Consider the following 18,079-nt stretch of genomic DNA (forward strand, 5'->3'; position numbering starts at 1 on the left):
TTTTTTGGTTGCAGAGAAGGGCAATAATCATCCCTTTAGTGAAGAACAACCAAAGCTCTTTGTTCCACTGATTCACAGGGCCCAAATTGAAGCAGCAAAATACTTATAATTACGCAGAGGAAGTTATCAGCAGGTGTTTCCGTTTTTAAATTTTCTTAACCTGAACCTTTTCAGAATTCAATTACAAAGTGCAGAAAGGTTGTACTTTGCTTTTTTTGAGCCATGAAACATCACATTGAGAATTTTTTTGCAGAATTAAAGTTTATAACACATGTAATATATAAATATATCGTATATCAATTGCACATGTTGTTTTTCTCCATACTAAATTATATGTTATTTAAAATATATATTGTAATGGGAAATACACTTCTCATTATAAATGTTGCACTGTAGTTATTTTGCAGTGAACAGAATTAGGGAAAGACAGGCACCACTTACTGTTAATAAGTGCATACACGTAACATACCCTAATGTTTAGGCTAGAAAATAAACGTGAATGATTCACAAGAACAGTCTCTTTTCAGTAACTGGAAAAGCTCGAACAAGCTAAATATTTTTTTTTATATTTGATGATCTTTGCAAACATGACCTCAGTCTCTCTGTAGCAGGAGTGTTGGACAAAGTATGAAATGTCTCCAGTGTGCCCTTTTTGGCATAACCACAAGCGTCATAACAGGACAAATCAAGATGAGACCGGCCTATATAGTCACACGATTATGAATAATGAACAAAGATGCTGTAATCCATTGTCCACTTTACTGCAAAAAAAACAGGAATTACAAAGCACAGCTTCTCCAGCAGCAAAGTAATTTCCCGCTGACGTGAGCACGGGACAGTGCCCATCGCCCACTCGACCTGCCGTATGACTAACTGTGCTATAACTGTTTAAACTGCTGGGTGGACAAAGGTGGTGGTGGTGGTGGCGATATGTAAGAAAGTTGCCAATTGTTTTAACTTCCGCGCCTGAAGAGTGAACTGAAGTGACAACCTCTGGATTGCAAATCCAGTGTACTTACCATTACACCATGGTAGAATCCGCACAGGAAAAGTGCACTGCTACGTTTCTGCTTCGGAGCTTACACCATGAACGTAACAGCTAAGTTCACATCTTGACATTCTGGAGTACGTGTGAATTGACGTAACAAAATGAAATTCCTTACCAGCTATTAGTGCCGTGTAGCCTTGCTCAGGGTCGAATGGACACTTGCCCTTGCCATTCTCCAAGATATCCACGTTATTTCCATCTTTCATTCGTACAAACTCATTTGAATTCTGTTGAGCACCATGATAATACATTTAATGTAATATGTAAGTTAAGCAAAATTGTACATAAACGTGTAGTGCATAATACATGAGTGAATTTCACATTGAACTGTGCAAAGAAAAATTGTGATGAGTGAAGTACTCACGACGTATGTGCACGTGGGCTGGAAGGCATATGTTCCACAAGCATAAATGTGCGTTTCATTCAAAAACTGAAGGAACTTAACAAAGTTGGAACATTGTGTCTGAAGAACAAAAGGTCACAAAACATTATCTCTGGGATGTTACTTAATGTAATCATGTGGCATGGTAGGCAGATTGATTTCACATACTAAAAACAATCTAGTTATATAATATTGCACCTGCCTTATTATTATTATTTGAAATATAATACAATTACTTTACCTCCTACCAGGTAGGAGCCCATTGAGAAAATAAGCCTCTTTTTCAAGGGAGACCTGGGTAAAACTAAATATAGTACATGATAACATTACAGAGCTTCTGTTACACGAAATACAAATTTGCAACAAAATATAAGGTTTTAAAACATCGTAACAGCAAAAGGTCCTAGATCTCAAAAAATAAAAAAAACAAATATAAACATAATTTTTGTAATAATTGTAACAAGAGTTTCTAAAGTTCTAGAAATTAAAACTCACAATTAAACATCATAACAGCAAACATTATACCAGTAACAAGTTCTAATGCGTAAATAATATAAATTCCATGAGACAAATAAAGCCATATATTCATCACTGGTGATTCATAATTGGATCTTTATTTTTATCTTACATATTGCTTCCACATTTTATCGTATTGCATTATTAAATTTGAAATATATATTTCCTCTTCCCCAAATTAAACTATTACAATAATAATCCAGTACACAGTTCCATAGCCGTAGGGGCAGTTCCACAATTGCAGACGTACATCTAAGACGCTATAGAGATGTGGGTAATTGTATAATAATGAAATCCATTTTACTTGGATGTAGTATGTCAAACCAATTATGACTAATTCAGGTAAGTATTCCACGTGTCAGACATTCAGATAATCTGACTCTTTCATCCACATAGGGAGGGTGATGGTGCATTCATTTTAATGTATGTGTCAAACTAATGACTTTTTCTACAAATAAGCCATGTTTTCTAAGACTATAGATAATTATCTGAAAATTGTACATGCTTATTACTATTGAAAATTAAATACATTCCACTGTGAGTTTGTTTAATTTACAGAACTGCCCAACAATGTTATACAAAATACCACGCTATAGAATGTACTGTACAAAAAGACACAAACCTCGTTCTTCCGGCCTTTTTGCTCACACTCTGAACGGCTTTCCTTAGATGCCTGCCAGCTGATCTGGAAGAAAATGTGGCAGCCAGGAAATTAAGCAACCTCGATTGCAATGCAAGGTTTCATACACAGTTCAGTTTGCTGTAAAGTTTGACATTTTGGTTTTTATTGATATTGAAATTTTGAACCATAGATAAAATGTGATAAAAAAAACTGTTACTATATTAAAAACATTGTAAAAACACACACATGACCCTATGCTGGTACACTGGTATAATCTCCTTATATTTTATTTGGTTTCCAGCCATTGTTGTTGCTGGTTTCTGGCCATGATTGCTGATAGAATTAATATTATGAACATTGAAACATTGTTATGAATGTCTTTTATTCACCAAAGCCTCACCGAGTCTGAAAAGTAATTTTCCGGAGTGTTGTGCATTAGGATATTTGGACAATTCTAACACAGTGCTTTTAAGTCTCAGAGGTGGAATAAGCCAAAAAAAGTGAAAAAAATATGCCATCAAGTCACTACACTTTCAAACCCAGTTTAATCACAGATGGTTGCCTGCATCTCAAACCCAGAATTTAAGCAGTGTTCAGACCTCTGAGCCATCTGCATAACTTTTCACTTTTCTCACACTGGGCTCGAGTTGGACTGCAGATTTCATGTATTTTGGTGTGTGTAGAGTCAGTCACTGGTGACCAGGCTGAGCTGATTAAATCACGACACTTGAGACCTGGTTTTATGAAGGGCGCCTGGTTGGATTCAAACCCAGGATTCTCAGAGGTATCAGCTCATTGCTTCGAACCTCTGAGCACCCCAGCCACAACCAACTCTTTGCTAACCTTGGGCTTCAGTTGCACGGCAACCTCGTCAGCATTGAGGGCGAAGATGGCATCTCGCGCACCCACGAAGAGCTCCTTGCCTCCCTTGTGTAGCAGCAGGGTTGACAGATTGTGCGTGTTCGACTCAGAAAAGCGCGACACACCTTTGCCACGTACATCTGTCAGGTGAGACAAGGGGTATATAGCGTGAGACACATGCGACATGATTCCCTGACGCCTTGAGCCATATTTCACCTTTAAACTGCGCTGTAAATCTATAACATTTCGAGGTATGATGGTTCCCAAAAAGCAATTCTGAAAAATAAGGTGCGTTTTCATCTACTCTGAAAATACCTACGTGTTGTGAAAACGTGTTAAGGCGCACGTGGTGGAACATTGTCAACTAACAATGCTACCACACAATTTATGTCAATTACATTACCAAAGAATTGGCTCATCAAACACCAATGCGTTTTTATGTTTTGGATGTTAAAGACACTCGTGGTACGGGTCACTGCACATTGTCACGGGCAGGTGTCAAATAACTCATAGTTTTCCATGTCATAACAATATATCTTCCATTTTCTACTTTTGCAGATGTAACATTCCATGAGACCTCACTGTGCTCTGCGAAATGCTTTAGTCCTCAGCTCAATTTCATCTCAAGACATATACAGTGTTTAAATTTACATTCTCAAACAGTATGGGTGAATCTCTGCAGGAACATTTTCACAGAAATAATGGCAGGATGTGAAACCGTATCTATTATTTTTCAAGGTTATTATAACTATATTTAATTTATACAAGGAAGCTAAAATTCTGAAAACAGAAACATGTCTGGTAAGTCAAGAAATATTCTTAGGTTTTTTCGGTAAAGTCACGTAGGTAAAACATTTTTATTCATAAAAGTAAAATCAAATAAAAATCACGACTTTTCGGAGGCAACACAAGCTTCCGTCTTCAGGTGGAACCGTCACAGCACGATTTCTTGAAACAGCACGATTGCTTGAAACAGCAATCGTGCTGTGACGGTTCCACCTGAAGACGGAAGCTCGTGTTGCCTCCGAAACGTCGTGATTTTTATTTTATTTTTATTAATTTTATTTTTATTTTTTTACCTACGTGACTTTACCGAAAAAACCTAAGAATATGAATCCTTGCAGTCACGAAAGCTTCAAATCTAAGTCAAGAAATATCAAATAAATATATTCTGTTAAGAAACTAGCACTAACTGTATGACATGTCTTGCTCTTTCAAAATGTTGTTTTAATTATGAATTTTGAGGACTTCACTGTTAATAATATAGGAAAACTCATTTTATACAGAATTGTGAGGGGGGGGGGGGAGCAAATATTGTAGATAGTATTATCCGTGAATTTACCCCACCGATCCACAGAGAAAATCCATGGATAATTGCAGGTAATAGCAAAAATATACCCACACATGGGTTTTCAAGAACTACAGAATCTGCAAATACCACAGATAAGATGAGTACTTCTGTAGTACAGATCATATAGAATGAATGGAACCGTTGAACCTTCCACCCTATAATCTTAATTTTGAGTAATCCACTCTTTACTCCAACCACCAAGCCAAGTCCGGATGTGCATGTCTGACTTTTGAACACCTTCACAGATGGTTAATCACCAAAATGCCATCCTGGGCAATCTGGCTAAGTTAGGCAAAGATCAAATTAACAATTTCTGAAACAGTGTTTTAAAAACGTTATTAATTAATTTGTGGATCTTAAACTAATAAGTATTAATCCAACGGCTATAATTTGCAAAAGGGTATCATAACTTGTGCTCCACCAACGTACGTTCCAGGGTCAAATCCCACCGATTGCTAATGACCCTTTTACTTTCCTCTCTACATTGAACTGAATTTTGTGAAAGCGGTGGTTCCATATCTCAGAGGAACAGAGAAGCAAGGCGATATCACGTATAAGGAGACTGTTAATATACTTAATATTGTTGGTGTTTTGATATTGGTGGAAAACATGTAGAGGCTTTTATATAGTATAATAAAATGTTGATTTCTCAATAATTTGCACGTAATATTTTAGTGGGCCATCCCTAAACGGTTCAGCCTGTTTACCCACCGGCCACTGCTGTGTACAGGAATTATTTTCTTTAGCACAAAGCAAGACAGTAGCTGCCTTTGGAGAACAATGGTTATACATTCAAACAGAAAGCGAGCTTTGCCCTGGAGACAATGTTTGCAGAATGACAACGGCAGAGTATGCCACGTATCCTGAGTCAGGCAAAGGTATTGGCCAGCAATGGAAACAGGGGGCAGCAGTCAAGCAGCATAAACTATCGCACTTAAGGCACAATCATCAGCATCATTATTGACACTGGAGGAATCCGAGAAGCTATGAAGCTCTTTTTCACAGATGTCCAGTATGGATCATCATGATGAATAGAAACACACTGCGTCTACTCTTTTCCTAAACACACTGCAGGGGATCTTATTGTGTGCACATTTCATATATATGTACTGGCATCTAACCAATGCAAACACCCTTCCAATGCTCTCCCTGGTCGTTATTTGAGTTATAATGAGAATATTCAGCTTCATTGTGTATTTTCTCATCCCATTAGAATTGTCTCACCGGTGACCATTAATAACTTTGGAAGTCCTTTGTGTTCTTCAGTCAGCAGCACAATGCATTTCCCACTTTAGCCACAGGTAGACATACTGCTTTGTGAGCGTTCTGTGTATTTTCACTGTTATACCACGCCCCTTAGCTCTCTGCTGAACGTTAGAGGAAAGGCAAAGGTCCCTTTGAGAGACACTGGGTAAACATGAACTGCTCTGAGCACACACCTGAGCTCGGGCGTGTACTGCAATACGGCACGTATCAGGAGGCTAACAAACAGTGTGTTTGAGCGCCACAGGACCCAAGAACCTAATTTAACTAAATATAAGCGCAGCTCTGTTGTTTTCACATATACATACTTTTTTTGGTACCTCGAACTTAACGGTATTGGTTTTCGAGACCGATATGATTCTGCAGAATTTGTTTAAGCAAGCAAACTTGATAATGTCTGGAAATCCATTAGACAGATGTAGACTGTTTACATATGCTTTTACCCACAATGCTCCACAACAACGCCCAACGAGTTACTATAAAATAGCATACACAGTAAACATCAGGTTTCCTATTGCGACTGAGATTAATCATTTTGATATTCTTAAAGTTGGGAAAACTACATTTTTTGCACAAAAAAAACGAAGAGGTTTTATGAATAGATACCACATGATTACCGTGGAATTTAAGCAAACTGTTGTACACAGCTGGAACAGAAACGTGAACTTAACAAGTTTCAAACGTGCGTGAGATGCATCGTTCGCATTTTCGTGCGGCACCTTTAACAACAACAAACACCACAACTGGGATTTTTTCACACAGCAATGATATACGGTGCTTTTTCTGGAAGACTTTCCTGGACTTTTCTGTTGCGCGTTACTTTAAGATGTTTCTTGCTCATGTTTTTGTTTGTTGCGGTTGCACCCGATTCAAGAGCCGAATGGCTCACAGGGCTATACCTAATAAATGAACTGAACGAGGTGACAATAAACATGCACCGCTGTTGGGTGTTCAAAACAATTCTCGAGCACAAACATAGGGTGCGCGACAGCCAAAAAGCGACGAACATCCATCGTGAGAAATACAACACGAGCATGCTTATACAACCTCTCGCGTTCACAACAATACATTGTTACGTATGCTTATTATGCTCGTGCTTCAGTTGATTTGTAAATGCGACAACAAATGTGTCTCATTCGTAATATTATGGTACAATGTACCTGAAAAGCACTTCATACAGTATTACATTTCATAAACTATGCTTATGGCCGTACTGCACTGTATGAGCTTAGGAATTAATATTATTTGGGTCTTTCGGTAAAGTCACGTAGATAAGTTCAAAGAAAATAACCAAAAACTACGACGTTTCGATCGCAACACAAGCGGCCGTCATCAGGACGACCGCTTGTGTTGCGATCGAAACGTCGTAGTTTTTTGTTATTTTCTTTTAACCGATCTACGTGACTTTACCGAACGATCCAAAGAATATGAATTCCTGCAGTCACGAAAGCTTTAAGTCAAGATTTAAGCCTAGGAATGGTAAGACTATACTGTGCGTCACATCAAGGTACTGATTCATCTACTGCTGGATTAAGTCCTCCCAAGCCATCACCATCACCCATGCTCCTACGGCGTAATAATGTGGATATTTTCTGAAAAAATGAGGGTTGGCCAATAGTGAAGAGAGCACAGCTGAAAGTGTAACAGTAACCTCAAAAGCAATTTTTCATGAAATACTGCGGTAACAGACTATCCCTTGATGATTTCATTCAAGGCTGATGAAACTATTTTGAGGAAATTGCGGGAACAGCAATTCATACAGAGGGGTGATTATTTGTCAGTCCCAGCCTTTTCACTGAAATTCTTTTATTTAAAATGAACTAAATAAAAGTTACCAGTCAGTCAGCATTGTAAAATACTGTACCAATAAATGATATGCTGTGGTTTGGTCAAGACAATTTTTTGCTTATTTTCTTACCGCTGCATATATGCCAAGTTTTATATATATACAGTGTACATAAAAAAGCAAGGTTTTGAGCCTACAGTAAAAACAAGAAAAAGCTATCAGATTAAACACAGCGTTACATGACTGGCACATCCAAAACCCACAAATATTCTACATTAGCCCCAAGGTAATATCACTTATGGTGCTGAGATGTGATTTGTGGACCGGTTCCAAGGACAGTTTTGGAGATGTATGATATTTAACCCAACAAGTTCGAGAGGGGGAAACAAAAAAAAACCCATACTTGTTCAAGGACACCTTGAATGGAACACACAAGTGGCCCTCCTTGATGATAACAGGAAGAAGGGAAAGCTGAAGGTCAGGCCAGCTGTGGCACGTGTTCAGTTTGAGCCGTTGTGCGTGGCGATGACCCCAGGCACCATCAGCTTTTACAGCAGACATGGCCCCCTCAAATCCCAAGATGGGCAACATCTCCACAACATCTGCCCCATTACTCTTTACTCATTTCCCACAGAGTACTTTGTCAAGCGACTTCCCAAAACACCACGTGTACAAAAAGGAATCGTAGGCAGGAAGAATGAGATAGAACAACAAAAAAGTACACACACACTGTAAAGTATTCCCTGCTGGCTCGTATTCACTGTGAAACTTCGCTTGCGTGACATCCAGCACTGTAGTGTGCTCGGGGCGGGGGGTGTACACACTAAAAGCCACCACCAGTAAACATGAATATCGCTCCGAGCTACAGCAGCAAGTTAATATACTGCACAAGTACTCCACCCACACCTATCCTACACAAGAGACTATTTACTGTACATGTCGGATCAAGTCAAGACCAGAAACTGTACTAACAAAGCAAAGCTTCAAGGCGGATCAGAATACGTGCAATGTATTATGACATTCATTTTGGAGACAGAACTGAGAAAACCTCCGTCGTCTGCGCACAATTAAAGCTGGATATTTTCCAAAGCACATATGTAGTGAATACTGTACAGTCAGAAAAAAAACCGCCTGGCATGTGTACAGACACATCGATGTGAAGGTTCACAGCCTGCCCACAGTAAGCTGGACGCAGGAACTACCACAGTGTTTACTTACCTGCTCTCTTCAGTGGGCTTGCAGTTCAAAGCTACAGTATTATACTATTTACTACTACAGTATAGTTTTTTATGAGCTATATCTTTTTTTAGAAACAACCTGGCCACCAATGATGGCTCAATGAAGTGGCTTAACACGTGGAAATGTATAGCATGTTTCTAAACGTGGAGGGAAAAAACGAAGGACCTGGAGAAAAAGCCACGCGACCATGGGGAGGACATCATTACAGCTGGCCAATTCCTACAAGAATTGTATTTGATTGCTATGTTTACAAGGTTTAATGGTTAGCACACTGGACTCGCAGTCCAGGAGATCGTCGGTTCTCGCCCTGGCGTGGCAGTTAAAACAATGGGAAAGTTTCTTAAATGACCCCCACCGCGCATGTCTACCCAGCAAGATTTTATTAAATGGATACACCACAGTTAGTCAATGAGCAGGTTGTATGTGCTTAAAGTGTAGGTACTTCCACCTCTTCCAAGATGTCTGGACAGCATGGAAGTGTAGGTCAAATACCCTCAAGAGAGACTCTCTAAAGCTCCCTCTAGTGGAGGCTATTTTGCCAGCTGTGGAATGAGAAAGACATTGTAAGGATGTGCCTACGATTCCAACCTGGATTATTATTTTCAGGAATTTAGATTATTTTATGGGTGAATGTTGAAATATCCATTAATTTGATAGGACGAGGAGTTGTACGGTGGCGACTATGGCACCCCTCACAACCATTTACGGCCTTCGGCCAGGAAAGTCACAAAACAATCTCACACAAAAGACGCATTCATGCAAGCACCCGATGCTCCGTTTTGAAGTTTTAAAATGAAATATATTTGAATTGTATTGTTTTGAATTAGATAATTGTATTTCTTCATTAAAAGCTTATGTAATTTTCCATCTGGAAGACTTGATTGAAAAGGACATTTCCCGTGAATTTTCTCTCGTCGTTAAGTAGATGGCCTTGCTGGGGATTCGGTTCGATGCGGACTTTCACCTGTTTGGGATTGCAGGATCGAGATAAGGCAACATAGAGCTGGCCGTGCGAGAAGACCACCATCTGCAGATCGATTCCAACGTAATCGAACGTCTGTCCCTGCACCTCCGTCGTTCATGCAGGGGGCGCGTAGGTTTGCAGCGCCCCCTGCATGAAAACGATGGAAAATGCAGCGTTCATCATAGATAGATAAAGTTGTGCGCTGATATAAGAGTATTCCTGGCAGAAAGAATTGCCACTAAAATGCACAGCTGACGCCGATTGCACAGACTTGGCCAGATTCTACCCCAGATGGGGAGCCTGTGGGGCCTGGACGACCTAGTGGAGGCCAGCCTGGGCATAGTCCTTTGCTCTGCCAATGCACAACTGGTATGCACTGAGCAGCTAAGTCTATATATTTTTTGTCTTGCCTGAATGCCACTCTGGAATCAGGGTGAAATTAAGCCAGTCCTATGCACTAGACATCGGATCGACCATACATTTCAATGAGGATTTTATTTGGCTGGCCAAGACCCGTTAAGAATCATATTAGATTCTAAGAATGTAGCTGCAAATTTTAGGCTATGAATCGTGAGACTAACAGCTCTACTGTACACAAAACAATTACTCCTTTAAGATGCATGCTTCTTTAAAGGTCCTTTTTAAAATGTATGAATGAGCCACTACCGTGCTCTTGTTACAATTTGAAAGTTTCTGTATTCTGATAAAATCCCTGCAATTAAACCACGATCCAAAAATGTGAGCAACAAAACAACTTTCCGCTTACTGCTCGTGGCTCAGTGTGTCAAACAAAGCTTGCACAGTTGCAGCTCAGCAGGAAAAACATTCATAGTCAATGGCACATTGTTTGGCTCAGGCTTACCCCTATAGAGCAGTTCAATGGTGCTGCACGCTTCTTGGCCAACCCAGCTAATCAGGCCATTTTGACCACTCATTCCACGTCTCTGCTCAAGAGCACGGAAGGCACACGCCCTGGCTCTCCCTCCACAAACAATGCACATTGTAATTTGTGTGTACACACGTGCCAGCTGTTAAATATGGGGACTATGTCAATGCATTGTTGCGTGATGTATTGTCTTTTTTAAAAATACGATAGAAGTAGAGCCCTGCAATTGCTTGCTCACACCACTGCTGGCAGAAGAGCCTTCACTAGATGGGGCTTTAAAGAGCCCCTCTAAGATTCTATTTTGGCCTACTCTTCCACACTGGCCAGGCATCTTGGAGTTACCCAAACTTTACCCCGCCATATATGACCTGCATATAGATTGAATGTGGTGTTCCTTTAGATACTGCTGGGTGAACAGAGGTGGGGTGGGGGGGAGAGATTTAAGAAACTTGCTCATTGTTTCAACTGCCAAGTTAGGAGATATAATCTAACTGGCTTTCTCTGGATCCAGGGTAATAACCATTGCACAAAGGCAGCAATCTCTGTGTACTGTATTGTCTATTGTTTTAAAAACAAGAAACTAAGAAAAATGAACTGTGTATAAGTTAACAGATGGGCAATGTGCTTCATTGCCCTCACACTTGGTGTTTAAAAAAAATCCAGCAGTCTCGTATAAAAAAGAGCAGCACAGAAACAACCATTCATTATGGTTATTAGACCCCCTGTGGCTTTTTTAAAGCAATGTCCATCTGTGCTGCGAGACAATGAAACAAGACAAGTGACAGGTCTTTATTACTCAGAGATGGCGTGCAACATAGGTGTGGTATAGGTACAGTCTCTTCCAAAACAACTTAAAAAAGTGCATTCTACTCACGTTCTGTGGTTTTACAGTGATTCAGCTATGCCCTTCCAGAGGGTTGCATGGCTTAGCAAAATATTAAACACAACTTTCTTTTCCGCCCCCCCCAAAAAAAACACACCCACACATCTCCCTACTGGAGGTAAATCCACTGAAGCATTCTAAAAACCAGTTTGACAAGCAATGGCAAATCTGAAAAACACACATCTACCAGATTTTGTATTTGTTTAAAGCATGTTTTCTCAAACATATCTCTCCAACTTGAAAATATTGTTGAAATTGTAGGCCTATTTATCATCAATAAAAATGTGCTTATACAAAAACATGATTAAAAATAAACATATCTGTCTTAAAGAAAAAAAAAGGTCTAAGCCACTCTTAATTAAAGCACACCTATCCCAAACAAAGCAGAGCCATACATGTAAACAGAGCGTGTTAATCCTTTAAACAATCATAAACAAAACTTATTTACCAATTTGTTTTTTATATTTATCTTTTTACTCGTGTTGTAATACCCATATACATCAGTCCGGTATGTACTTCAAATAATACGTTGTAGTAGAGTACCGATCAGTATTGCATTCGAGCCTAAATGCGCCATATCCTGTCAATTCTCAGAAAGATAAGCAGAATGGAGAGCCTGGAGAGTTGCTTGGATGGGTAACCACTTCGCACACAGTTTGTCATAGGGCTATGTTGTGGGCAGCAGAGGGCACACTGTAGCAAAATTCGACACTCACGTTTCATCCTCCCCGCCTTCACCAACCCACACAGACCAGTTTGTAAAAGTACCCACACGACCCGCATGGTGTTTGGGAGGCCCTCATTCAGCAGTGGATTGTACTGTATTTGCAAACTCTTAGATATGGTTGGTATGGAGATTGTATGCTTTAGTCTGTCACCTGTTCCAGTGGACTGGCTGTATAGTATTCGATGGTTGTGCCACGTTTTCACAACCACTGGGAGCCATGCAGTGCTGCCCAGGAATGGTCGAGTTACTGACTCAGTAACCTCCCGATGGGCCCAGGCCCACGTGTCTCCATACTTGATGCGACGTAAAACTTTTTTTCATCTCACATAGCAAAAATAACTGTACAAACTATTGATTAAAAAAACAAATATTCTTCATATATTATACAGCTGTAACTGAGACTGTGAATTGTGACATTTCATCGAATCCCAAGACGGGGGATGATAAGGGTAGTTCACATACCTGCATGTGATTACAGTACATGCACTTACTCGACACCTTCCACTCCATCTCCTCCCACTGCCTCTTCCCTCGAGCTAACCTCTACAGCCAAGGGGTGGGGGTTGGTAAGTAATCTTGAAAGAAAGTTTGAAACAAAGATTGACACGAGTTAAGTTAGCATATAATACAATGTCCACCCCTTTATAAATTCCACTGCTGAGGGACTTTTGGTGATAGGGGTTTGTTTGACCATACTTCACCATGCTGGTGAGCGTTGGTGTTAGCCGTGCCCGGGAATTAAACTCAGGTGGCCGAGTTAATTTCACAATGTCCTGAGCACTGGGCGGACACCTCTACAGTCATTGCAATCTATTGTGAACTTTAAAACGAACACAACACGGAAACTAAACCAAGCGAGAGATATCACGGTGCACGTATTTTGTTACTTCGCTGACCTAATAACACCACGACTGGTTCTGGGCTCTGCCTGGCTGTACAGTACAGCATCAGATATTCATACTCACAGGGGACTGAGATACGGGCAGATTGGAACGTCGACACAAAATGACAAGTCTCGTCATTCACAAAAGCTGCCACTGGGGTGTGGGTGTTTAATTGGTCATGGCGGAGGATATGCGACAACTTTGTCTGTCGTTCAATGCGAGAATGGACTATGGCGACCCGGTTCTGGGATTAAGTGGGAATCCGGCTGCCTGCTGGGTGGGCTGTCATGGAAACACAGGCTCTTGGGATCGGGCCGGTGCAAGCATCGTGCCAGCGTGGTTCCCACTGGTCATGGAAACAAGGCAAACAGGCCTTTATGGTGTTCTGTCCACAAAGCATTCATTTCTGTGGTTATTAAAACTGCCACTTGGGTGTCCGGCTGTATTGTGGACTATAGGGGCCGGGTGGCGCGACAGTAGGGCAAGCGGCTCGCAATGGGAAAGATGCGAATTAAAATCTTGGTTGGGAATTTACTAAGCCCATCATCCCTCAGAGGGCCCATTAAATGAGTACCTACTGTGGGGGAAGTCAAACTGTTGTCGCCCCCATCACTGCAATGTGGAATTTACATAACTGGCTCAAGGCTGCAAGCAGAGGAATACCACCTCTATGCTCATTTGAACAAGAATCACTAACCTTTTGTTAAATCTTTGGACGACTGTATACGAATAACACACTAAGTTATAGGAATGCAAAAAAACATACAAAAAAATAAGACTTTATTACTGTACAGTGAAAGGAGAGTTGGAGAGTGTTTACACATTCTAGACATATCCTGACAAACACCCATGTCTCTGCCTGCGATGAAACTAAATTTTAAGCTGTATAAATGATTTGACCTTTAGAAATACCAAATGTACGCCACAGCTCGGAACATGCACATACACAGCATCTGCCAGCAGTTACCATGGTTTTCGACCTTTTAGCGGTCCCAGTCGGAGCCACGGAAAATGGAAGCCCTCTTCAAGCAACATATCACCAACATATATATACACGGGGCATGCCTTGACGTTTTTAATTGGACGTCAACAATACAGTCGCATATATTACACACGACTCTTTGCACATCATTGATAAATAGTGCAGTGCTGAAAATATATGTGCACAGACCGCTCATAAAGGGCCTAAGGGAAGAACAAAAAAAAATCTGACGTATCTTTTCGTTTCAACATTTATGGCCCTTTACGGAATAAGGAAGCACGTGTATATCCAAAAAAATACGTTCTGTTACGTATCTTAACACACACCACATTAAGAAGCACACAATATATTGTGTAGCAAATATTGTAATCCTGTACAGTGGAATCAAGTCGGGATTAAGGTAGAAACAGACCGCCCTTTATCAATGGAGCCTATTACTCTTGACTTCTCTTTTCCATTGGAACTCCTATTATCTGTGCTGCTATTCTTATTCTTGGTTCTTTCGGTAAAGTCACGTAGAAGGGAAATAATAAAATAATAAAAATAAAACAATAAAATTCTCACGACGTTTCGATTGCAACACAAGCAATCATCATCAGGTGTTAAAACTATTCTTTCTTATTTTCCGTGTTTTCCCCCAATCGAGTTTTGTTTGCATTTTTCGTGGTTAAGGAGAGTCGTGCAGCAAATGTATCCTGTTATTTCTTGATATTGGTATGTTTTCATGCGGATAAGTGGAGTAAAAATTGTGGATAATAGGATCCACAATATTGGTCTCCCACGTGAGAAGAATTCTCCCATATGTGGAATGTTTTGGTAGTGGATTTAAAACGTTCTTAAATGCCATGTTACTGTAATTGTAAACATTGCTCAACATAGGCCTCGGCAAGGTAAGGTAAAAGGTAAAAACAACGAGCCTACCTTTACCCTACCTTTTACCCTTACCCCATACAAATTACCCGATTACAGGGTAATTGCTGGGGTACTACACATGAACAAGGTTTATAACAGGTAAATGCTAGGTACAGCGCTTTATTCATCTATATATGTATATATATATATAAAAGGGAAATCTGTGAATATGTGTGCCTGTTCGAAATGTTTAGCATACTTCCCAACATGCAACTAACTTGAAATTTGGCATGTGGGCAGCTTCCAGACTGTACACAAAGCAAAATATATAAAAATAGACTTTTGCATTTTGGGGGGGGGGGGGGGGTCGCGCAATAATGGATATATTTTGCACGGCAAGTGAGCGTTGACGTCACATCTGTGATGTCACCCGCATGCGGCAGCGTCACGCAGTGTGCCTGCGACGTCACGCACCCCCCATCCTCCGCGTAGGCCGTGTATTAATCCAAGACAATAATCGAAGTCTTGGGCGAAGCCAGGTAGTAAAGCTAGTACTGTATAGAATACTCTCGATGATTCCAATTTGAAATTGAGGCCACGGACTGCGCCACGGAGCTTTTAGCGAGCGGTAAACAAGGTATTTACCGAGTAAAACTTTGCGCTATCTTTACCCTACCGGGTAATTCTTCCGCTCTTCCTTTATCCTACCCTTTACCTTACCCCTTGGCATGTCGACACCTTTACCCTTTTACCCAGTAAAAATGGTAAATTACCTTACCTTGCCGAGGCGGAGCTCAACAGTGGAAATTCTGCTTTTAATATACTGCCGTGGGAATCGAATATCAGATCTTATAAAACTTAAGCAAGAAATTGATCTTTGCTCTTATCGAACTCCTTCCACCACTTCTAGAAAGTACAGTGTCAATGTGAATCACCGCAGGGCACATTCCATGTTTTAAAAGTGACAAGGGGGGGGGGGGGAACTGTAAAGATTCTTTATAAAGGAATGATGATTAGGAACTTTAAGGTCACTTCAGGATTCATTGTGAAACATATTCTCTTTAAAGTTTAATAAAACAAATATTTACAGCCCTCTGCGAATCTACTTCTGGATGAAGAACTCCACATGCCCCGTCAGCCCTGAGGGTTTTTATTTAACCATACTTCACCATTCTGGTTAGTGCAGTTTGGCGAAGGCAGTGCAATAATCACGAAGCCAGAACTCCCCCCTTCCAAAAAATTGGTAACCTACCATAATATACTATATAGCATGACCAGCGACACGTTTATCTCACTTGAATTGGCTCTGTAGTAGGTGGAGTTACTTTGAGTAGACAGGCGTAGGAACAAAGACCGCAATGGCAGAGGGTGCAAAGGTGTGTGTGTGTGGGGGATGGGGCAGGGTGGAAGCAATGCGTGGCAGCTGGAAAACATCTTTTGGGGACGCTGAAAAATCCCGTGCCAGGAGCATGAATTAAACCTCACTCAACTCTTGTAATCTGAAACCAGCATCCAACTAAATTGGTATAGCTGCATTATGTAAGTCACCTTACATACATACACAAACCATGCTGGGAGGAAATTACTCACCTTGCAGGCGAGGCACCATCCTGTTAAGCATGCCAGCTACTTGTCGCTATAAATGTGGGGTTGGAAGGGCATTTTTCTCCATATCTTTTTGAAGTTAATAAAAAGCTAGATGATTTTATTTTAATGAATAACGGCCTAGTAATTATTACTACAATTCCAGTGTTGTAGTCAAAAGGAATTGCAGTGTTTGGCATTTACACAAGTTGAGCCACCTGGCTTGGTTTCATACTACTCTTCATTGGTGGACAGTTAATCGCCCCTACTGGACGTCGTCTGTAAAAAAAGATCTTCCTAGCTCATCGGATTTCTCCAGGATGAATAAAGATTCTGCTTGTGAAATACCAAGGGTGCTGCAGTAGAAATGGCACAGCTCTGCAATTGATTTCCCATGCCACTGTTCATGTGAGGGCTCCGCTAGAGGCAGCTTAAGAGAACCCCTTCATCAACAATTTAACCAACCACACACAACTTGCCGATCTACTAACTTTGGCGTACAAATTCATACTGCTGGGTGGATAGAGACGAGAACATTTAAGAAACTTGTACCATTGTTTCACCTGCCATTCTGGGAGATCTAACCGAACCAGCAACTTCTAAATTGCCGGTCCTGTGTGCTGACCATTAAACCATGGCACCAATCCCATGCTGTGGAATAAGGAAACGTAATTCTGAATGCATTTCTAGCTCAGTCTTTTGTAATGAGGATTTAACTGTGCAGCACTGCAGTGTGCATCATTCACAATAAGGCACCACCCCCTCCTTGATATGCCTGCATAGAGACTAGAAGGGAGGATGTGGTTTAGTTTAAAAGCCTCGTCTAAGTCATCAAGTTTGGTCATTAAAAAAACAAACCCTGTGAAATGCAATTAACTTTTATGTGGGCTGCTTCTTAAAAGTAAACAAATCTTTTAACTTGAATGGCAGTTAGGCAAGTATATTAGGTAGTGGAGTCGTTACATTTTTTTTATTTATGGTATAAATCACTGTATTGTATAACGTGGTGATATTTATAACAAAACTGTGGCAGATAAAATGTTTTAATACGATTGAACAATTTACATTTTTTAGTTTAGGATTACTAATGGAGTTTATAGTACGTCAACATTCCAATGACACGACTGACACTCCAATTTCCAACATACAACTTTTCAAATCTTATGTTATAGCAATGAAAGGATTACCACTTTCAAGTTAAAAGTGATGTTCCCCAGTAAAAGGTGCAGCCCTGCAATTGCTCATGCCA

At 40.5% G+C, this 18,079-nt stretch overlaps 1 protein-coding gene across 2 annotated transcripts in view; it reads right to left on the reverse strand.

Moving 5' to 3' along the window:
• The window catches only part of LOC133343455 (semaphorin-4C-like), a 51,503-nt gene that overhangs the window by 24,132 nt on the left and 9,292 nt on the right, over window positions 1–18,079 (reverse strand). For both annotated transcript variants that reach the window (XM_061553084.1, XM_061553083.1), the window contains exons 3-6: window positions 3,412–3,569; window positions 2,569–2,631; window positions 1,413–1,511; window positions 1,164–1,275 (exon numbers count right to left, since the gene is read on the reverse strand). In XM_061553084.1, coding sequence (XP_061409068.1) covers window positions 1,164–1,275; window positions 1,413–1,511; window positions 2,569–2,631; window positions 3,412–3,569 — 432 coding nt within the window. The remainder of the gene's footprint in view (window positions 1–1,163; window positions 1,276–1,412; window positions 1,512–2,568; window positions 2,632–3,411; window positions 3,570–18,079) is intronic.

Source organism: Lethenteron reissneri, chromosome 17 (assembly GCF_015708825.2).
Source record: "Lethenteron reissneri isolate LAM-NWPU_2019-01 chromosome 17, ASM1570882v1, whole genome shotgun sequence".
NCBI classification, from domain to species: Eukaryota; Metazoa; Chordata; class Hyperoartia; order Petromyzontiformes; family Petromyzontidae; genus Lethenteron; species Lethenteron reissneri.